Source organism: Arvicanthis niloticus, chromosome 6 (assembly GCF_011762505.2).
Source record: "Arvicanthis niloticus isolate mArvNil1 chromosome 6, mArvNil1.pat.X, whole genome shotgun sequence".
In the NCBI taxonomy this organism is placed as follows: Eukaryota; Metazoa; Chordata; class Mammalia; order Rodentia; family Muridae; genus Arvicanthis; species Arvicanthis niloticus.
The window spans coordinates 89,696,832-89,716,481 of record NC_047663.1 but is presented as its reverse complement, the minus strand read 5'-3'; the positions used below and the strand labels follow the sequence as shown (position 1 = coordinate 89,716,481).

The window sequence follows — 19,650 nt, the reverse complement described above, 5'->3', positions numbered from 1 at the left end:
GCACCTGGACCACCCATAGCTGGGTATATTCAGGAAGAGTCAGTGGCTGAATGATGACCCGACTTTCTTCCTATAACTACTCCCCATGTTCCAGAGTGGTACTGGCCTCCCATCTGCAGGGTGAGTTCACTGTAGAGATGCAGGTGGAGGGGGACAGTTCTCTGGTGCTGGGAGAGAAATACTGCTAAGTCTCTGGCCCTCAGTCTATGTGCATCTGTTAGCAGAGGCTTCAAAATGGTGTGTGACTTTTTGGAGAGCTAGACAGGTTGCCTCTTTGTTGCTGGGCAAAGAAGCTCAGAGAATCTCCTAGAATTCTTAAATGCTCACCAAAGGTTTACCTTCCCAGGTCCCAGAGTGCCTTGGGGCACAGGGGGGAGCTTGGATGGGAGCAGGGGAGTATATTCTTTTCCAATTCAAACCTGGAACCAAGGCGCATCATATCATTCCCAAACACACTTTCTCATGCCTTCATTCTCCCTTCATCTTCTTTGTTGGGACTTCTAGCAGCCAACCCCCTGGACTTTTGCAAACAAATATGGAACCAAGCCCCTGGGATGGAGTGTATAACCTGAAGCCTGGTAGAGTTGGGTGGGCCCAGGCCTCCAGTCCTGTTCCTTCCTATCATGCTCTCTCTGCAGCAAGCCTTGACCCAGAGCACGTATCCTCTTTCTCTGAACTGCACTGCACAGGGAGAGTTTGGGGTTGCTGGTGGCCAAATGTGGCAGGCAGATCCCATTGACGAGCTGGTTGATTCTGCACATGTCTGGTCTATAGAGTGGAAAACTGCGAGCATACTAGGTTTTAAATTTTTATTTTGAGTTCACAGTACACGGTAGATACCTGACAGTAGCTCCCTACCTCAACCTGGACACTTAAACTTTGGGGCTCACTTTCATGAAGTGTCCTCATCCAAGTCCTGTCTCCACACTCCCAGGTTGGCTAGGAGGCAAAAAAAAAAAAAAAAAAAAAAAAAAATTGGCTTCCTGTGGTTTGTTGGCAAAGAACAAAGGCCAAAGAGACCAAGATTCTAGAGCTTTGTAAACACTGAATACATTCTGTCTCCAGAATGGCACCCCATCAGTGTAGGGAGCACTAGTACTTGTGTGGCACAATGCCAAGTCTGAAAAGGGATGCCATGGCTTCCTGAACTCCAGTAGCTGGTGCCAAGAGCCTGTTACCCTGAATTGCCTGATCACTAGCTAAGCTGAGGGAGGAGGGAGGCTTCACATACCTCCATTGGTTACATGTACAAGTCACAGCTTTAGTCCTTGGGGAAAAACCATACAAGATGGCATATAAAATTGCCTGCCAGGGGATTGGCTACGCCAGTAAATGCACTTGCCATGAAGTCTGCTGACCAAGACTGAATCCCCCGACTGCCATGACAGAAGGAAAAAAATGACTCGCTCACAAGTTGTCCTCTGACTCTGAAACATGTGCCATTGCACACGGGTGTACACACATACACATACAATCAATCCAGCAAGCAAGCAAGCAGTGTCGTTTAAATTGTTAAATATTGTTCTCCTCTCCCCAAGTTAGTCTGGGTTTGGGCCACATATGGTTGGATTGTGCACTTAGAAGTTTCTAGAAACTGTGCAGGAACCACAAGACATGGATGATAGTTACAGCAAAAAGAACCTGGATTCTGCCTGCACAGTACTGAGAGATTTAATCAAAGCAGCCATGGGAGCTTAATCAAGCCCTGACCCCAGCCATCTGTAGTTTCCCAGTAAGGCACCTTCCCAGATCAGTAAGCTCAGGCCATGGACCTCCACATATCTCAGGAAGAACCCACTGTGGTTCTCTGTTGGGGGTAACAATACTGAGGCTATCTGGGAAAGGCATAGGGCTGGTTATTGTTAGGAAGTCCTCTCCTGTCTTCTCCCCTGCTCTAACTCCTGAGTTGAACAGCAAACACTACCCCTCAGTCCTGATTGCAGTCCCTAACTGTACTTGCCCCAACCTTCCCCAATCCCCTTTACCTACCACCACCGCTTCTCTTCATAGGATGTTCAGGAATTTCCTCAGGACCTACTTCCCCAACTACAACTGAAACTCTGACTCTAAGTCAAGACCCAAGGCAAAAAGGCAGCCCATGCACTAAGCCATGAAGTGAACCAAATGAACAATTTCCCCACACTCTTGTCTGAGTAACTCCGTGTCCTCCAGCTGTGTGTGTCCCAGGCCAACTTCAAAGGCAGCAAGCAGGCAGGGCTCAGAATGATAAAGGGGTGAAGGTCTCAGAACTTGAACCCAACCCCAAGGGTTCCTGAAAATGAATGTAGGAGCTCTCTGCTGTCCCTGACAAATGGCCAGCAATACCTCTTTCCATAGCATCTGAGGCATAGTCAGCCTCCAGCCAGCTGAAGTCACCCCAGACATGGCTTCTCTCTGGACATTTTTTTTTGGACCTGTGGCTAAGGCTATTAAACCAGAACCTTAGGGACAGAACACCTGCCCTCCCAGTCCCTCCTTCCATTCCACACCTGCAAGTCCTGAATAAAATCTGTCTGGGTGGCAACTTGTCTGAGGTCACTGTGTCAGGTCTCTGTGTGAAGTCTCTGAGGTCTAGCTTATCAGCTTTAACCTGGTTCTACCATTTGGGCCAAAGGACTTTTCTGCAGCTTTGAGAGGAGAGGGGAGCAATTGGGAACAGTTGGAAAATTCCTATACCTGGGAAAGGCCAGGCTTCCCAGGCTGGTTCTCTCAGAGGACTGAGGAGGAAAGTCCTAAGATGTGGCACCTCTGCTAAAATATCATTGAATTGACCCAAACCAGCTAAACATAGAGCAAAGCAAAACAAACCTTCAGGGTAATGGTCCCAGCTAATATGGAAACAGTTCCCTAATAAGTTGAATAAGTAATTCAAGGGCAAGCTCAGCCTTGAAGTAAACTAAGCTAAGGGTTTCGGGGCAAAACTGTAACCCTAAAACTTGAAGTTCAGGCAGAAGCAGTAAGATCAGAAGTTCAGGCAGAAGCAGTAAGATCAGAAGTTCAGGCAGAAGCAGTCAGATCAGAAAGTCAAGATCAATGGAAGCACAAAGAAGAAAAAGAAAGTTCAAGTCTGACCACCATGATGTGGGGTGTACAGACCAGATTAGGTTGAACCAAGAATAAAAGGGGGAATCAGAGAAGAAGGAAAGAAGAGAAGGGAGGGGGGAGTGAGAGGAGAAAGGAAAGGAGAGAAAGGGGGAGAGGAGACAGAGAGAAGGGGAGATGACAAAGAAAACATGGATGGCCATTTAGATTCCTCAGACACATTTTTTTTATGTTATCTCAGTTAGAGAGTTGGTCCCTCTGCTGTCTCCCTCCCCACAAGTCAAGGAAGTTAGAACTGAAACCAGGACATTCCAATGACAGCTGCCTCTTGTGCTTTCTGTCATTTATTTTCAAACTGTTGGGGACTGAAGCCAGAGCCTTCCTCATGCAAAGAAAACATTCTGCCACCCACTTATAACCCAGCATCTGTGTAATTGTTTGCTTCAGTTGTAAAGAGGCAGACCTTAAACTCCTAGGGCTCAAGCACTGCTCCTGCCTCAGCCTGCCAGAACCTGAGGCTGCCCATGGGTGACACCCAAACCAGCTCTCAGCCTTTCCTTGTTCATCCGTGGTAGCACTGGGCAGCTAAGAAGCAGGTCTTTAGGAAGTCTGCTGACCTGCTCCTGCTGCTCCCTGTACCCAGAAGGCTGAGCGAGGAGATTCACTTGAGCTAAGGGATTCCAATCCAGCCTGAAAACTAGAACAAGACCTGGTCACACAAAGGGAAAATAATAAAGGGGAAAGAAAAGAAAGGAGGAGCCAGGGGAGGGAAGAAGAGGAAGAGAGAGGGGAGAGGGGAGACGGGACAGGGAGAGAGCTCCTCTGTGAGTCGCTAGCAACTTATCATTCTTTTTCTCAGAACCAGGGTTCTCAGAGCATGGGGCTGAGGCCAAAAACAGGGTGTGGACTAGGAAGGGGAGTGTGACACTGGGACCCAGAGGGAGGAGGGGCGCGAGTGGCGGGATGGGTACAGTTGAATTTGGTTTGAGCGACTTGCTTCTTTCACCCAAACAGGGGGATCCTAACTTTTTACCAAACACTAATCACTGGAAACATAGGAGGGAGTAAGAAGCATCTGGGCAAGTGATAAGAATTCCCTGCACCCAGGGGAGGCAGATCCCCAACCCCAGACTCTCAGAGGTGGGCGGAGGAGCCTTGCAAGTATTACTGGGCAGAGCCACCACAAGCCAGCCAATGAGGGCTACTCCAAGGGCGTGCCCTAGACGCCGCAGACATAAAAGTCCAACTTGCTGCAGGTCCAACACACTTCTGATTCTGAGAGACTCAGGAAGAAACCATGGTGCTCTCTGGGGAAGACAAGAAGAACATCAAGACTGCCTGGGAGAAGATTGGTGGCCATGGTGGTGAATATGGCACGGAGGCCCTAGAAAGGTGAGACCAGGACCATGTTCTGTAAGGATCACAGGATCCAAAACAGACCTGGCGCTTGCTCGTTGGGCAGCTCCTAACTATGCTTTTCTGTGACCTCAACTTCGCCTGTCACTTTCTCACAGGATGTTCGCTGGCTTCCCCACCACCAAGACCTACTTCCCTCACTTTGATGTGAGCCACGGCTCCGCCCAGATCCAGGCTCATGGCAAGAAGGTCGCTGATGCGCTGGCCAATGCAGCAAACCACCTCGATGACCTGCCCGGTGCCCTGTCTGCTCTGAGCGACCTGCACGCCCACAAGCTGCGTGTGGATCCCGTCAACTTCAAGGTGTGTTCTTGGACCTGGCAGGAAGCATCTGGGACCTGTAGGGAGGGCTTGGGGTCCTCGGACCCAGGGCAGGGAACACAGTGGTTCTAGGAAGGGAAGCAGAGGCAACAGGGTATCTACTACAATGGACTGACCCTTCCTGTCTCCGCAGCTCCTGAGCCACTGCCTGCTGGTGACCTTGGCTTGCCACCACCCCGCCGATTTCACCCCCGCGGTGCACGCCTCTCTGGACAAATTCTTGGCCTCTGTGAGCACCGTGCTGACCTCCAAGTACCGTTAAGAGGCCTCCTGAGGGACTTGCCTTCTGGCCTCGTCCTTCTTCCCTCCCTTGCACCTGTACCTCTTAGTCTTTGAATAAAGCCTGAGTAGGAAGAAGCCTGTGTGCCTGGTTCTCTGCATCTGCAAAGGTGTCTGTCATGTTTGATGTGGGGAAGCCTCTAGACCTTTTAACCCTGGGACAGTAAAGCAAGGTTTAGAGCCAAAAGGCATCACTGCATCCCCACACACATATATGCATTCCGGGTCTGAGCATCAGTCAATCCCAAGCGTTCCACTGACAGCCAAGTCTTTTCTCCCCGAGACAAACAATCATCTTTTGAGGTTCCTTATCACAGGCCCTGTCAGGTAGTGAAGTCCTGAATTCCTCCTGTACTTCAGTGTGGGATCTACTAGACAAACAACTGACAACAGACATCACAGGAGCCTGTGGGTAGGCCACAGGTAGCTCATACAAAAATGCCTGCTTTTCCTGTCTATCTTTCTTTCTTTCCTTCTTTCTCTCTTTCTTTCTCTCTCTCTCTCAGATAGGGCTTCAGGTAGCCCAGGCTGGCCTCAAATGAATACTTTACATAGCCAAGGATGCCCTGGAACTCTTGGTCTTCTTGCTTCTACCCCCTGAGTACTGAGATTTTAGATATGTGCCTTCATGCCCAGTTTATGCAGTGCTTGGGAACTGAACTCAGAGTTGTATATGTACATACATACATACATACACACACACATACATATATACATACATACACACATGCATACATACACACACACACACAACTAGACAAGCATTCTACTAACTGAGATACATCTCAATTGCCACAGAGAATATTCTTCAGCTATTGACAGCAAAGAGTAAATTTCTTATACAATGTAGCTGACTGTTTTAAAAAAAAAAAAAATCAAGTGGAAGAAACCAACAGAACAAAGGTCACACAGTGCATGGCTTCATGTTCGTAAATTACTAAAAATGGGCGAATCTATAGGTATGGCAAGCAGCCTCCTGGTTGACGGGCCTTTGGGCAGGGGCTGGATGGTTAAGGCTCGTGGACCAGAGGTTCTATTCTAGTCAGTAAAAGTTCTGGAAATGGGTAGTAGTGAAGACTGCACTACATTATGGGTGAACGTGATGTCACTGGCAAGTACACATCAAAGATAGCTAAAAGGCACAGGGCTTTGTGCCACATACCTCTAGATCCAGAACTTGGGAGCTAAAGCATAGTCACATATATACACACAAATAAATAAGAACAGAATCTTTAATGTAGTAATGATATACTCACTGAGAGTATATCATTGATTCTTGCTGTCATCATTGAGAATAGGTCCCCATAAGGTCATTGTCCCCACTGGAATATGCCCTATGATCCAGTCATATATTTCTCATCCACTTAATTCTCACAGCTCTGACAAGAATTCTTGTTTGAAACAGAGTTGGAATTTACTTTTTTTTAAAGAATAATTTAGTTAAGTATGTGAGTATACTATAGCTGTCTTCAGACACACCAGAAGAGAGCATCAGATTCCATTACAGATGGTTGTGAGCCACCATGTAATTAATTGCTGGGAATTGAACTCACAACCTCTGAAAGAGCAGTCAGTGCTCTTAACCACTGAGCCATCTCCCCAGGCCCTAGAGTTGGAATTTATTAAAGGGACTCTTGTGTGGAGTGGTTTTGGCAGAGTCAGGGTCTCACTATGTAGCTCTGCTGGCCTGGAATTCAATCCATAGGCCAGGGTGGTCCTGAACTCACAGAGATCCTTTTGCATCTGCCTCCTGAGTGCTAGGATTAATCTGTACCTGTGCCACAAGACCCAGATTAAAAGGGGTTTTTAGTGTAGATTTAAGTCTCTTTTCGTTTATTTTACATGGGTGGGTGTTTTGGCTGCAAGGATATCTATGCATCACTTGCATAAGTGTGGAAGACAGAAGAAGGCTTTGGATCCACTGGACCTGAAGTTAAAGACAACTGTGAGCAGGCACGTGGGTGCTGGGAATCTAAGCCAGGTCATCTGGAAGAACAGTCAGTGCTCTTAACTGCTGAGCCATCTCTCTATCCCCTTTAAATGTAGATTTAACTATCTTATGTTTCACGAAAAGAGACTTGCTCCAGGAAATAAAAAGATAGTTCCGAGTATGCATATGGGCTCCTCCAAGGAGAATTACACCAAGAAGACACAATCCTTTTCAATAATGGTTAACAAAGGAAAGCCAATAAATTTCCTAAGGACTCAGGTGGCAAGATAAGCAGACAGTGCCAAAATCGACAGTAAAATCCATTGTAATCCCATAGTGCATATTAGATGCCATTGTCCATACAAGTAAATACTTTAAAATGTAAGGCTTGGAGAGGGAGCCCAGGGAGACAAAGGGCTGCATGTCAAGGCTAAACCACAATCTGTGAACACCTAGGCAAACTGAAACGATGCAGCGCCCCCTGGCGGCTTCTTGGGTTTCAGGCCGTCTTTGAGAGCAGTCAGGGCTCAGAGCACAAGGACACAGGTCAGTGAAGATGACTCTGTCCCAGGCTGATCGTCTGCTGGTCCTCGCGCTCTGGAAGAAGATGGGCAGCAATGTCGGAATCTACGCGACCGAGGCCTTGGAGAGGTACGCCCTCGGGCTCACCTTCCAATTGACTGCGGGGCAAAGGCGGGCTCTCCCTACCTCCTGGTCTGGATGCACTCAACCCTCATTCTTCCCACAGGACCTTCGTGGCTTTCCCCTCCACCAAAACCTACTTCCCACACTTGGACCTGAAGCCAGGCTCTAGCCAGGTTAAAGCCCATGCCCAAAAAGTGGCCGATGCTCTGAGTCTCGCTGCCCACCACCTGGACGACCTGCCTGGTTCTCTGTCTGCTCTCAGCGATCTACATGCGCACAAGCTCCGCGTGGACCCTGCTAACTTTCAGGTGAGCATTGTCTGAGCTGCACTCGCGGTTGCTGGAGATGCGGGACCCTTCAAGGCTCTGTGTTGGGGAGAGATAAATGCAAGGCGGGGCGGTTCTCTTTCTTCAGTTCTTCAGCCACTGTCTGTTGGTGACTCTTGCCCGGCACTATCCTGGCGACTTCAGCTGTGAGATGCATGCCTCCTTGGACAAATTTCTGGGTCACGTGACTTCGGCACTGGTCTCCAAGTATCGCTGAACTGAGGATGCACAGTAGTGGAGTCTCCAGCCATGTCCATCCTCAAGCTCACAGTGTTTGAGTAAACCTCCCCAGGGCCCTTATTGCTGTCTTCTATACAGAGGCGCACAGGAGAAATATACACCCAGTATCCCAAAACAAGGTTCCAAGAAACTGGAATTACAGATAAGCTGGTGTCACAGACCTCATTTCAGAGGCAACTATCCCTTGGTCTTTTTTTGCTTTCTTTTATTTTTTCTTTGAGATAAATTTTCTGTTCTCGTGTAACCCAGGCTGGCCCATCAAATCCATAATACAAGGTTGGTCTTGAACTCCTGATCCTTCTGTTTCCACCACCATCTCCAACCCATCCCCAGTGCCCACCCACCATCAAGGATTACAAGGCATGCCCCACCATACCTGGCTCCAGAGTGGTTCTTTTTATTTTTTATTTTTTTTTAAGATTTATTTATTTATTTTATGTATGTGAGTGCACTGTTGCTCTCTTCAAAAGCACCAGAAGAGGGCATCAGATCCCATTACAGATGGTTGTGAGCCACCATGTGGTTGCTCGGAATTGAACTCAGTACCTCAGGAAGAGCAGTCAGTGCTATTAACCACTGAGCCATCTCTCCAGCCCCGGTTCTGTTGGTTTTATTTAGCCTTTTGTTTGTTTGTGTTCTGTGTTAGAGATGGGAACAGGGGTCTCCTGTGTGCCAAATGCTCCAAGCTGCAGAAAGTGTAGCTAACTAGGAAAGAGACAGACACACAGTGAATCAATCAACCTTTACAGTAGAAACAAAGGTTTTATGGACCACACTTCCAAATGGGTCATGGGCTGGGCAGTAACAAGCTGCAGCTGGAGGACCAGTCCTAGCCCCTTCACATGTTCCCAGGCACCAGAGGAAGAAGCTCAGGCATCTTCACTGGGGAGGACCCATGGCATGGAGTTACAAATCCATGCCTTTAGCCTTGGCCACATCAGTTACAGAACTGTGGTTTGTGTCTCTAAGACAGGTCACAGGTACTGAAGCACAAGTCAGCATAAGTGAAAATTTTCAAAACAGTGGCCTATCCCCCCAGCCATCACCCTCCCTGGGCTTCCAACTTGGTCTTTCTCTAGACTCTGCTCACATCCAGGTGGGTTAGGCCTAGTCCTATTGCAAGGCTGTCACCTGCCTGGACCCATACATAGATTCATATCTGTAGCATCACAGCCACATGCTGAATGAGGGTGTCAGTAGATGTCAAGGACACACTGGGCACTGTCCCTGAGAAATTCAGTCATTGAACTCCTGCCTGCCCAGCCCAGCTATACCCAGGGTATGTATATCAGGGACTTCAGGTGTCAGGAGGTCTTGAGGTGCAAGCAGCGCCAAAGCCTGTCATGTAGAAAGGTGGCACGGGACCCTCCAACCCTGCTTTCAGTGGACTTCAGAGATGGTAGGTGGTTTCTTATGGCTGCCTAAAATCAGTCATGTTCATGGCAGAAAACTGATTTTACCCTGTACATTGGCTGCCTCTCAAGCTAAGGAACATGCCTTCCATATCCTTTAGTCAGAGGTTCAGTTCTTACTGGACATGAGGCAAACTGTCCTGTATGAGAACTTAGAAGAAACTGTGTGGTCATCTCCCACAGCAGATGCATGATACACTTTCTGTGACATGGGAGAAACACTGACAGGGTGGACTCAAAACACATGGAATGGGACGTCATACATGAGACCCTGACTGGGCTAGGCACACTCAGGTGGCTCAGGAAGCATTGATTCTAGAGTGTCTGAAGGTCCAAAAAAAAAAAAAAGAAGCATTCTAACCAACAGCCAGACTGACAGTTCCTCTGTGCAATACAGGAGATCGCCCATCCACCAGGGGCCAGGAAGGAAGGAGAGGATGCACTTCCTGTAGCTGGACATCTACATCCCTGTGCCTGGCCTGTGGGTATTCTGTGTTCTTGGGCCCATGGTCCTTCAGATTCATGTGGAATTGATACCACAGGCTTTATCTTGGGCTCAGTGGTTAAGAGCGTTTCCAGAGGTCCTGAGTTCCATGGCCAACAACCATCTGTAATAGGATCCAATGCCCTCTTCTGGTGTGTCTGAAGAGAGCAACAGTGTACTCCCATACATAAAATAAATTTTAAAAAACAAACAAGACATCTGGGTGGGATCACACGGACCTGTAATCCTAGCCAACCTTGGTCTCAGGCAGGAGAAGTGCATGAGCCCAGGAGTAGAAAGTTGCATAGGAAGAGAGCGAGACCTAAGATTTTCTCTCTTTGTTTTCATAACAAAAACATGCTTGGGGATCAGTCGGTGCTAGAGAACCTTCTCTAAAATGTTTCCTGGGCCCCCATGTCCTCCCCACCAATGCAACAGCCAAACCAGATAAAAACAAAATCATCCCAGCGAGGATTGGATGCTCAGACACCCTAATGGTCTGCCGAGTGTTGCTTGCCTGCATCTGTTTGTATGTGATTATTATACCTGTTCTGATAGAGTCACAGGTAGCAGATTGCTCTGATCCTCATACTATCAGAGGGCAGGGGTTTAGGTAGGGAGTCCTGGCCCCTCACAGTAGCCTTGAGAGAGCTGGCTGGAATGGCAGGTTGTGGGCTGGCCACAGCAGAGCAACCCTGGAACAGCAACAGCACAGTACCTTCTTGCTGCTGCTCGTGAGGTAAATAGTTCCCTTTCCTAGTCCACGACCCAGCTCACTGTCCCATGCTTTGGATCCACCCCTGCCTACTGGGATCTTCTTCTGGGTCTGCTCTCCTGATGGTATGTTTGTTTCTTTGTTTGTTTGTTGGATTGACAGTTGTTATGTTTATTCTATGTATGTGAGTACACTGTAGTTGTTGTCTTCAGACACACCATTAGAGAACATTGGACCCCATTACAGATGGTTGCTGGCCATTGAACTCAGGACCTCTGGAAATGCTCTTAACCGCTGAGCCATCTCTCCAGCCTTACTCTCCTGATGTTAGGAGCAACCAAAAAGCCTGCTGCCCAGGTCTGAGTACCTGGCTCAGTCTAGGCTGGGATCTTGAAAACCTTGCCTGCTTGTTGATCCCTACAAATACAGTAATGCCCCCAAGGCCAGTTGCTGAGAGCACCAGCCTACGTAGCACAGCTTTTTAGGCAATATGGTCACCCTCTCCACACACATACACTCTTCCACACTCCACTACCCAAACAGGAGCCTCTCTGACTACCTGGGCTCCTCCACTCCTGTGAGCTACACCTTTACCTCACAGATAATCTGTCTTTATGGAAATGTAGAGAAACACTTAAGAAACTAGCTGGAATCCAATGAGGATTCTGCACACAGACACACACGTGTACACATGTGCACACCCACACATACATGCATACTTGTATTCTCCAAGTAGGCATGGTCTTTCTTTTGTGTAGCCCAACCAGAAAGAGCCAAACTAATATCTGGAAAGGGATCTCATAGCTCTCCTCTGTTCGAAGATAACAATGTTATATCACTAAGAATTCGTAGAGGTGGCATCCTAGGATTGAGACATCTTGTTTGTTAAATTATAATATAATTACAACATTATTCGCCTTGCTTCCCTCCCTCCAACCCCTCTTACAAGTCTCCTCCCTCTCAAATTCATGGCTTCTTTTGCTTTATTTACACACACACACAACTATACAATAAAATCTGCTGGATCTGTTTGATGTTGCTTGTATGTATATGATCTGAGGTCTGACCAAGTCATGTTAGACAAGAAATTAGGGGCTCATCCCTGGGGAAGACTAATTCTCTTGCTCTCAGTATTCCTTAGTTGCCTGTAATTCTTGGTCAGGTGGGAGGGCTTTAGAGTTCCCTCCCATGTTAGCACGCCTATTGATGTTGTCCTTGTTCAGGTCTTGTTTAGGCAGCCATATTGTTGACATATCACAGGAGACACTTCTTTGTCATTTCTAGGAGACACAGTCTCACAGCAGATTTTCTGGTCCCCTGTCTCTTACAATCTTTCCTCCCCTTCCTTCGGCATCGTTCCCTGAGCCTTCCATCCGGGACTTGTGCTGTAGATGTATCCACTAGGGATGGGCACCTCAGGATCAGATGAGCACTTCAGTGTCAAGAAGGCAGTGAGGAGCTGGGTGCGGTGGCACATCGCTTTAATAGCAGCATTCAGGAGACAGAGGGCAGGAAGATCTCTGAGTCTGAGTTCAGCTGGGTCTACTTAGTGAGTTCCAGGAGAGCCAGGGCTACACAGAGAACCCCTGTCTGGAACAAAACAGAGACAAACAGAAGGATGTCATTCCGATGCCTGGTGGTTTTAGTTAAGTGCAGTGGTGGGTTCTCCTCTAAGACCCACAGGCCCCAGTGAGTCCTCTGGGTGTCCAGTACAAGGCATAATTTTCCCCCTATTGAGCAGGCTTACATCCAATTAGACAGCTGTTGGTTACTGGCAAGGATGAGTACCCCTACTGCACCCTAGGGCTATCTTGCCATGCTGGGCATTGCTGTGGTTCACAGATGTGAGAGCTATGTAGAACTGCCGGATGCAGGTGTCCCTTGGCAGTTTGCACAGCACCTTTCAGTCCTATGAAGGTCAGTCCTCAGTGAGGAAGCCTTCAGGTCAGACCCTGCATGAATCCTCTGAATCCCATGTCCAAAGTGCAAGGAGCCCTCAACAATAAGGAGTTACCTTACCTCTCTGGAGGCAAACGAGGGGAAAAGCAAGAGCTCATATTGTTTTCAGAGGCTCTTGGACTCCTTTGACCAACAGCTCACAAGGGGAGCTTCTCTTGCCTGCTACTGGATATTTGTTAGACGGTTGTTCCGGTCAGGGCTTCCATTGCTGTGATAAAACATCATGACTGGAAGTGACTTGGGGTGGGGGAATCATTTATCTCATCTTACAGCTGTAAGTCAGAGAAGATCCAGAAAAGTCAGGGCAGAAACACAAGGCAGGAGCCTGGAGGCAGAAACTGATACAGAGGTCAGGAAGATGTGCTCCTCCGTGTCTCCTTCTTATGGCTTACTCAGCCTGCCTGCCTATAGCACCCAAGGCTGTCAGCCCAGGACAACCACCACAATGAGCTGGATCCTCCCACTTCAGTCATCAATCAAGAAATGTGCACCACATAAGTGTGATGGGAGCATTTCCTCAATTACAATTTCTTCTTCAAAAATCTCTCTGGGCTTAGGGCCTGGAGAGGTGGCTCAGCGGTTAAGAGCACTAGCTGCTCTTCCTGAGGTCCCGAGTTCAATTCCCAGCAACCCCATTGTGGTCACAACCATCTGTAATGGGATCCGATGCTCTCTTCTGGAGTATCTTAACTCAGCCAAGGTGTAGTCATATAGATAAAATAACTAAATAACTCTCTAAAAAATTCCTCATGCTTGTGTCCAGCTGACATAAAAGTAACGAGGACAACAGTCTATGGCTCTTGGGGAGCATGGTCAGTGCAAGTGACAGCACTCCATTTAGACAGTATATGTATACACGTAAACTTGTATGCATTATTCAAAAGCAGGATAAAGTAAGGTCCTGTGGTAGAAACTGTAAAAAGGCCCAGGATTTGAAGGAAGTGGGAACCCTGAGAGCCAGCCGATGTTTGTCTGAACTGCCTCCTTCTCTGCCCAAGACAGTGGGAACCCCACATACTCAGAGACCTTAAGGGCAGGGTCTAGAAAGAAACTTGGAGAGGGGACAACAGCAGCAGTGGGCAGACGGGTGCACACTCAACCTGTTCCCTGAAACAAGGTCTTCCTCTAGCCCAGCAAGAGTATCTCAGTGTCCTCTTGCCCTCTTCTATGAAATACCCTTCTCCCAGCAGGAGACTCGATCAGGGGACAGCACTGCTTGCTACTGACCTACTGCTTGCTCCTCTAAAAGTTTTCCCACCCCAGGATCTGTCCAACCTTACTCTGCCATCTCCCCACCTCTCCTCTGCAGCCACAGAAGTCATCTCTCCTAGCCCTTCTCCACCTAATAGATATCCTATGACTCACATCCTCTGGGAGCCCATCCTGACCCTCACACTAGCACAATCTCCTCATCCATTCCTCCAAGCGTCTTTGGACCCTTTCCTAGCTTTTCCATGTGCTCTGTGATAATGGAATGACTAGCCAGGTCTGCCCTGGACTGAATGTTCTCAGCCTGTGCAGCTTGTGGATATTGTCACCTATTTAACTCTGATCTAGAGAGAGAGAGTCTTATGTGAGGCACAGTTTGGCTGGCTAGCGGTATTATTTGAAATAAGGATCAGTCTTGTGGGGCCTGGGAAAGAGTTGCCCAAGTACAAGAAACCATAGTCTTGACAGATTCCCAGTGTGGGTTCATGACCTGAGACTACAGCAACTGCCATCCTAGATGAAGGACTTTGAACTTCAGGATGAGTATGAGGAGCCAGGGAGGGAGGCATCCAGGGCCAGAGGCTTTGCACTGAAGCCCTGAGAAATCCGTGGGTGAAGGCAGGGTAGGAAAACATGCCTGGGTTCTCTGTTGCACCTTACTTGGTTGGGTTCCCTCCACAGTTCCTGGGCCACTGCCCACTAGTGCCCCTGACAAGGTGCAACCAGGAAGAATTCACACACACACACACACACACACACACACACACACACACACACACACACACACTATAGTTCAGGTACCCTTGAACAAGGTTTTTGGGGCCATGAGCATGGGGTGGACATCCAATTACCATTAACCAGGAGCATCAAGGTGTTCAATCCTCCCTAGCTCCAGCCAGGCCTTCCTTTCAGCTCCATTGCACACCTCTTAACAAAATCTGCATATGTCTGGATTCTTGGTGTCTTGTGTCCATGGTGGGCATGGTTCTACTTTTTCCATGGCTTCAGTAAAGGAGTGAGCTAATTCAAACATGGGTAGAAAAAGTGCTGGCCTATGTCCCCATGATGAGGAAAGAAGGAAAGTCCCAGGATGAACAACTTCCATTGAAATACCACTGACAAATACCAGGTAACCATACAGCCACAGACCAATACAGAACAAGAGTTTGTGATGGCACTAACTTGTATCCCAGCTACTTCTTAGTAGCTCCCTGAGACAGGGAGCTCTCAGGTTCAAAGACTGTCTGAACTGTATAAAACACACTTACCTTAGAAAACACACACACACAGAGAAGGACTGGGGACATGGCTCAAGCATAGATACCCTGTCTTGTATAGGCAAAGGTTTGATCTTCAGTAGCACAAAATAAACAATAAATGAGAAGCAAAATGAAAACCAAAATTGGGCTGTTGGCTGGAGAGAGCTCAGCTATTGTATAGGTTAGAATCAACCCAAAACTAGAAGGTGCAGAGGCAGGTGCCAGAAATACTCTCTGCACCTCATCCTCTTTATGTCAGAGAGTCAGGACCTACCAATACACTAACCCCCCAGAGAACAGGGCTGTCTGATGGAAGAGGGGGCAGCACTGGGACTTCTGGGAAACTCATTGCACAGTGTTTGTTCCTTTTGTAGTGTCTCATGAGCTGAAGATTCCCAGCTCTGGGACGGGCTGACTGTTTCCATCTCCTGACACTGAGGCTGTGGTGTGGCTTCTCCAGGGACACATAAATACAGAGGACCCTATGAACTGGGATGGTGTAAAGGGACTACTCAAATGACCGGCATACATCCAGTTTACTAAATAGAATATGACTAACTGAGGTTCCTGACACACCATGGCAGACTAGGAAGCACTGCATTCATCCACGTCCTCCAGGGTCCGAACTCATCCACAGATACAGTTTCTGTCCAAGTACAAATCTGGACTTAGAAACTCACATAAAGTCCAAACTGCAGAAGAGTGTAGAACAAAAGGCTCGATAGGAAGAGCATGTGCTGCTGTTGCAGAGGACCTGGGTTTAGTTCCCAGAACTGAACATCACATGGCCAATAACCACCTATGATGGCAGCTTCAAGGAGACTGACTGATTCCATGCCCTCTTCTGTGCTCCACAGGCCCTGCATTCACATGTGCACAGATGAACACTTACACTGATAGACACTTGTCACAATTAGCACCGCCTGACCGGGAACGAGCCAGGTAGACCAGACTGACTTGACTCTTTGTATATATAATTTTACCTTTTTTTTTTTTTTTTTTTTTTTACCTATATAGATGTTTTGTCTATAGTATGTGCATATAGTGTTTCTGGAGGCCAGAAGTTTGTGCTACAGACATACAATCATATCTATAGATGAGTTCAGACGCTTGGTAACTTTGGATTGATGTGTAAGATTCCCCAGGAGCTGGCCAAGAGATGGTTGTGAGTTGACATGTGGGTTCAGGAAATCAAACCCAAGTCCTGTGGAAAAGCAGCCAATGGTCCTAAGCTTTGAGCATCTCTGCAGCCCTGGCTAGCACACATTTTAAAACAAAACAAAACCATGGGGTAACGTGTGGTAGAATACGCGTTTAATCTCAGCATGCTGGAGACAGAGGCTGGTGAAAATACATAATATATATGCTCTAAACAGTAGAGCCATCTCTCTAGCCATATATGTACACACATGCACACACACACACAAAGAAACACACACACACACATAGAGGGGGGAGGCAAATTTCTCTGTGTGACTGCCTGGCTGCCCTGGAACTCAATTTGTTCACCAGCCCAGCCTGGAACTCACCGACATCCACCTACTACCTCTGCATCCCAAGTGTTGGGATTACAACCTTAGGTCCCCACAACTAACCATATATATTCTTTAATTAAATAAATCTCTAAACATAGTAAGGTAAACTTCAGGAACAGATAGCATAAGACAAAAATCTTAACAAATTACGTGCAAGGGGACAGGTGTGGTGTCTGTTTTTAATCAGAGCACTCCAGAGGCAGAAGCAGATACACATCTCTGTCAGTTCAAGGCCTGCCAGGTCTACAGAGCAAGTTCCAGGCCAGTGAGACCCTGTCTTAAAACAACAAACATAAACACTGAGTGTATGTTGTGTATCCATCCTTGACCAGCCCAGCAATGCTTACTGCCTGTGCAAACACAGGCTGTGGAAAGATCAGTCTAAGTGCAGGGACAGCTAAAGCATCAGGCTGCACTGCTGGAAGATGCAGTTGGTTGGAAGGGAGTCTGAGCTCCGGCCTCAGTATAGAAGCTTCCCTCCTGAGATTTCCCTCTGCTCCTTGGCTGTTAGCAGCATCCAGAAATATTCTTGTCCTGGCTTTAAGACCACTGGCTCCAGGCTGGCATCTCAGTCTGCCTGGCTAGAGTGTTCTGGAACATGATCTAGCTTTCCAGGCTTTTCTCAGAAGGAGCCAGTGTAAGTTGTACTGGACACAGCTTCCCGGGGGGTGGTGAGTACCACATTCACTGGTTTCTGGTCAAGGACTGCTCTGAATACCTAGGCAGTTTCTTCCTCTTTCCTGCAGACTTCTTTCCTTACAGCCAACTCATCTTCATTATTTTTTAATTATGTGTATGCATGTTTCTATGTATTCCCTGTGTGTGTATCTGTCTGTCTCTTTGTGTGTGTGTGTGTGTGTGTGTGTGTGTGTGTGTGTGTGTGTACCTACAAACATCACAAGTGGGTGTCCAATCCCCAGAAGCTGGAGCTGGTGTTATAGGTAGCTGTGGTCCACCTGACATGGGTGCGGGGAACCAAACTCAGGCCATCAAGAAGGGCAGCAATCATTCTTTCAGTGCTGAGCCATCTCTGCAGCCACCTCCTTTTTAGTTGCGTATAGGAAAACACCTAAGAAATAAACTGAAGTCCACCCGAGCTTCACACACCCTTCTGCTTTATCAGTAGGGAGAGTCGGTCATATCTCTCTACCCAGAAAAGGCCCACCCAAGTAAAAGTTGGGTCTAAGCCCACTGTGTTCACTAAGTCTAAACAAAAATGAATCTGAAGGGAAATGAGTCTGGAGTTGAAGGAAGGGAGGAAGACAGAAAGGGAGGATACAGGGTGGAGGACAGGAGAGGATGATGAGGAGTGGAGGAGGAATAGGAAGAAGAGAAGGAAGGGGAGAAGAGTGGAGAGGGGAGGAGAGGAATTTGGCTGCTTTATGGCTTTTAAGGAACTTAAGACTAAGACACCGTTGAAGGATCTCAGGGAGGAGAGACTGAAGCAGTATGCATAGAGAGTGGACCCCCCAGGAGCAGCCCACCACCCCCACCCAAGCCAGGGGCAGTCATTCTTTATGCCTCTAAGTCCCCTACAACTAATCTTTCTTGTCCTCAGAGCCAGAATGAAGCCTGCAGTTGGGGGTTGAGGCAGAAGCCAGAAAGAAGTAGAGGGTAGACAGAGAATAGAAGGCATGATGTGGAATAAGTCTGCCAGAGGCTAAGCTTCTGTGCCCCAGACAATGACACCTCCTTTCTTCTCAGAAACCTGTTTCTCTTGGGAGAGGGGAAGCAGGAAAGAGAAAGAACCATCTGAACCTAAGGCTGTGGTCAGTGATCAAGGTGATGTCAGCTCACAGGGGACCCTACCCTGCAGTAAGGTGGAAAGTAGCCAAGGACAGTGGCCAAGCTGGGAGTTGATCCCTTCACACATGCTCACCCTAGCTAGAGAGAAAACGCCCAGTACTGTTTCCATCCAGCATTCTGGTTCTGAAAGACATTCTAATCCAGAGCCCACTAGGGCACTTACTAATGAAGATCAGTCCTGATCAGGGTGAACGGTACCTATGGTAACGCAGAAGTCCGGAGAGGTGAGGGAACCTTTCTGCCCTGCCAGGTCTCCAGAGGACAAAGGTGCCCTTCCCTCATCCAGTCTCTGCCTCTGAACTTCAGCCTTCCTGAAGAAGATTCCACAGATTTGCCACCTATGAGACTTACTTCCTTAACTAGGACATGAGTCCCTCTCTGCCTAGGTAGCAGCCCAAGACAAGAGGTGGCAGATACATTCATCCACATGGCAGGCCACGTAGATGACATCTGAACTGTCCTGTCAGTCGAGCATTTCCTCCTTGTCCATGAGCTGCATGTGGACCCCATCAACTCTGAGGTGACCGTTGGCTGCACAGGGCAGTAACCTGGGTTCTCAGATATTGTTGGTCCTTCACCTAATACTAGACAACATCCTGTGGTATCTACAGCCACCGACTGATGTGTCTTTTCCCTGTAGTTCCTGAGCCAAGCATGCCCGTAAGAATGACCAAGTAACAACCTGATGTATTCACCCCTGAGGTTCACACCTCAGCTGTTTGCTGCTGTGAATACAGTGCTAACCTCCAGTGCTAAACCTCAGACTTGTAGCAAGCCCTCATTCTTTTGGCTCATGACCACGCCCTACTTCTGGTCCTATACCTGCACCTCTTAGTATGAATGAAACATATGTATACCTGAGTTGTCTGTGTCTCTGACATGCCAACAGAGAGCACAGTCTTGTCCCAGGGACCTTTCTGATGCTGCAGTAGGGGGGGAGAGCATATGCCATAGGTCACAGCAAAATAATTGTAGACACTCACACACAAGAAGAAAAGATATGGGTTGGTGGGGAGAGATAAAGAAAAAATGAGAGAAAAAAGAATAAATGGATAGCCATTTAAATACCTCA

General features: G+C 47.9%; 2 protein-coding genes across 2 annotated transcripts; both read left to right on the top strand.

Annotated features, from left to right (window-relative positions):
* Positions 1 to 4,268: 4,268 nt before the first annotated feature.
* Positions 4,269 to 5,136, top strand: LOC117711725 (hemoglobin subunit alpha-like). Its single transcript, XM_034507552.2, has 3 exons — positions 4,269 to 4,434; positions 4,557 to 4,761; positions 4,913 to 5,136. Exons 1-3 carry the CDS (start codon positions 4,340 to 4,342, stop codon positions 5,039 to 5,041), a joined length of 429 nt encoding a protein of 142 aa, XP_034363443.1. The 5' UTR covers positions 4,269 to 4,339; the 3' UTR covers positions 5,042 to 5,136.
* Positions 5,137 to 7,399: 2,263 nt separating this feature from the next.
* On the top strand, positions 7,400 to 8,622 carry Hbq1 (hemoglobin subunit theta 1). Its single transcript, XM_034505820.2, has 3 exons — positions 7,400 to 7,639; positions 7,737 to 7,941; positions 8,048 to 8,622. Exons 1-3 carry the CDS (start codon positions 7,545 to 7,547, stop codon positions 8,174 to 8,176), a joined length of 429 nt encoding a protein of 142 aa, XP_034361711.1. The 5' UTR covers positions 7,400 to 7,544; the 3' UTR covers positions 8,177 to 8,622.
* The last annotated feature ends 11,028 nt before the right edge of the window (positions 8,623 to 19,650 follow it).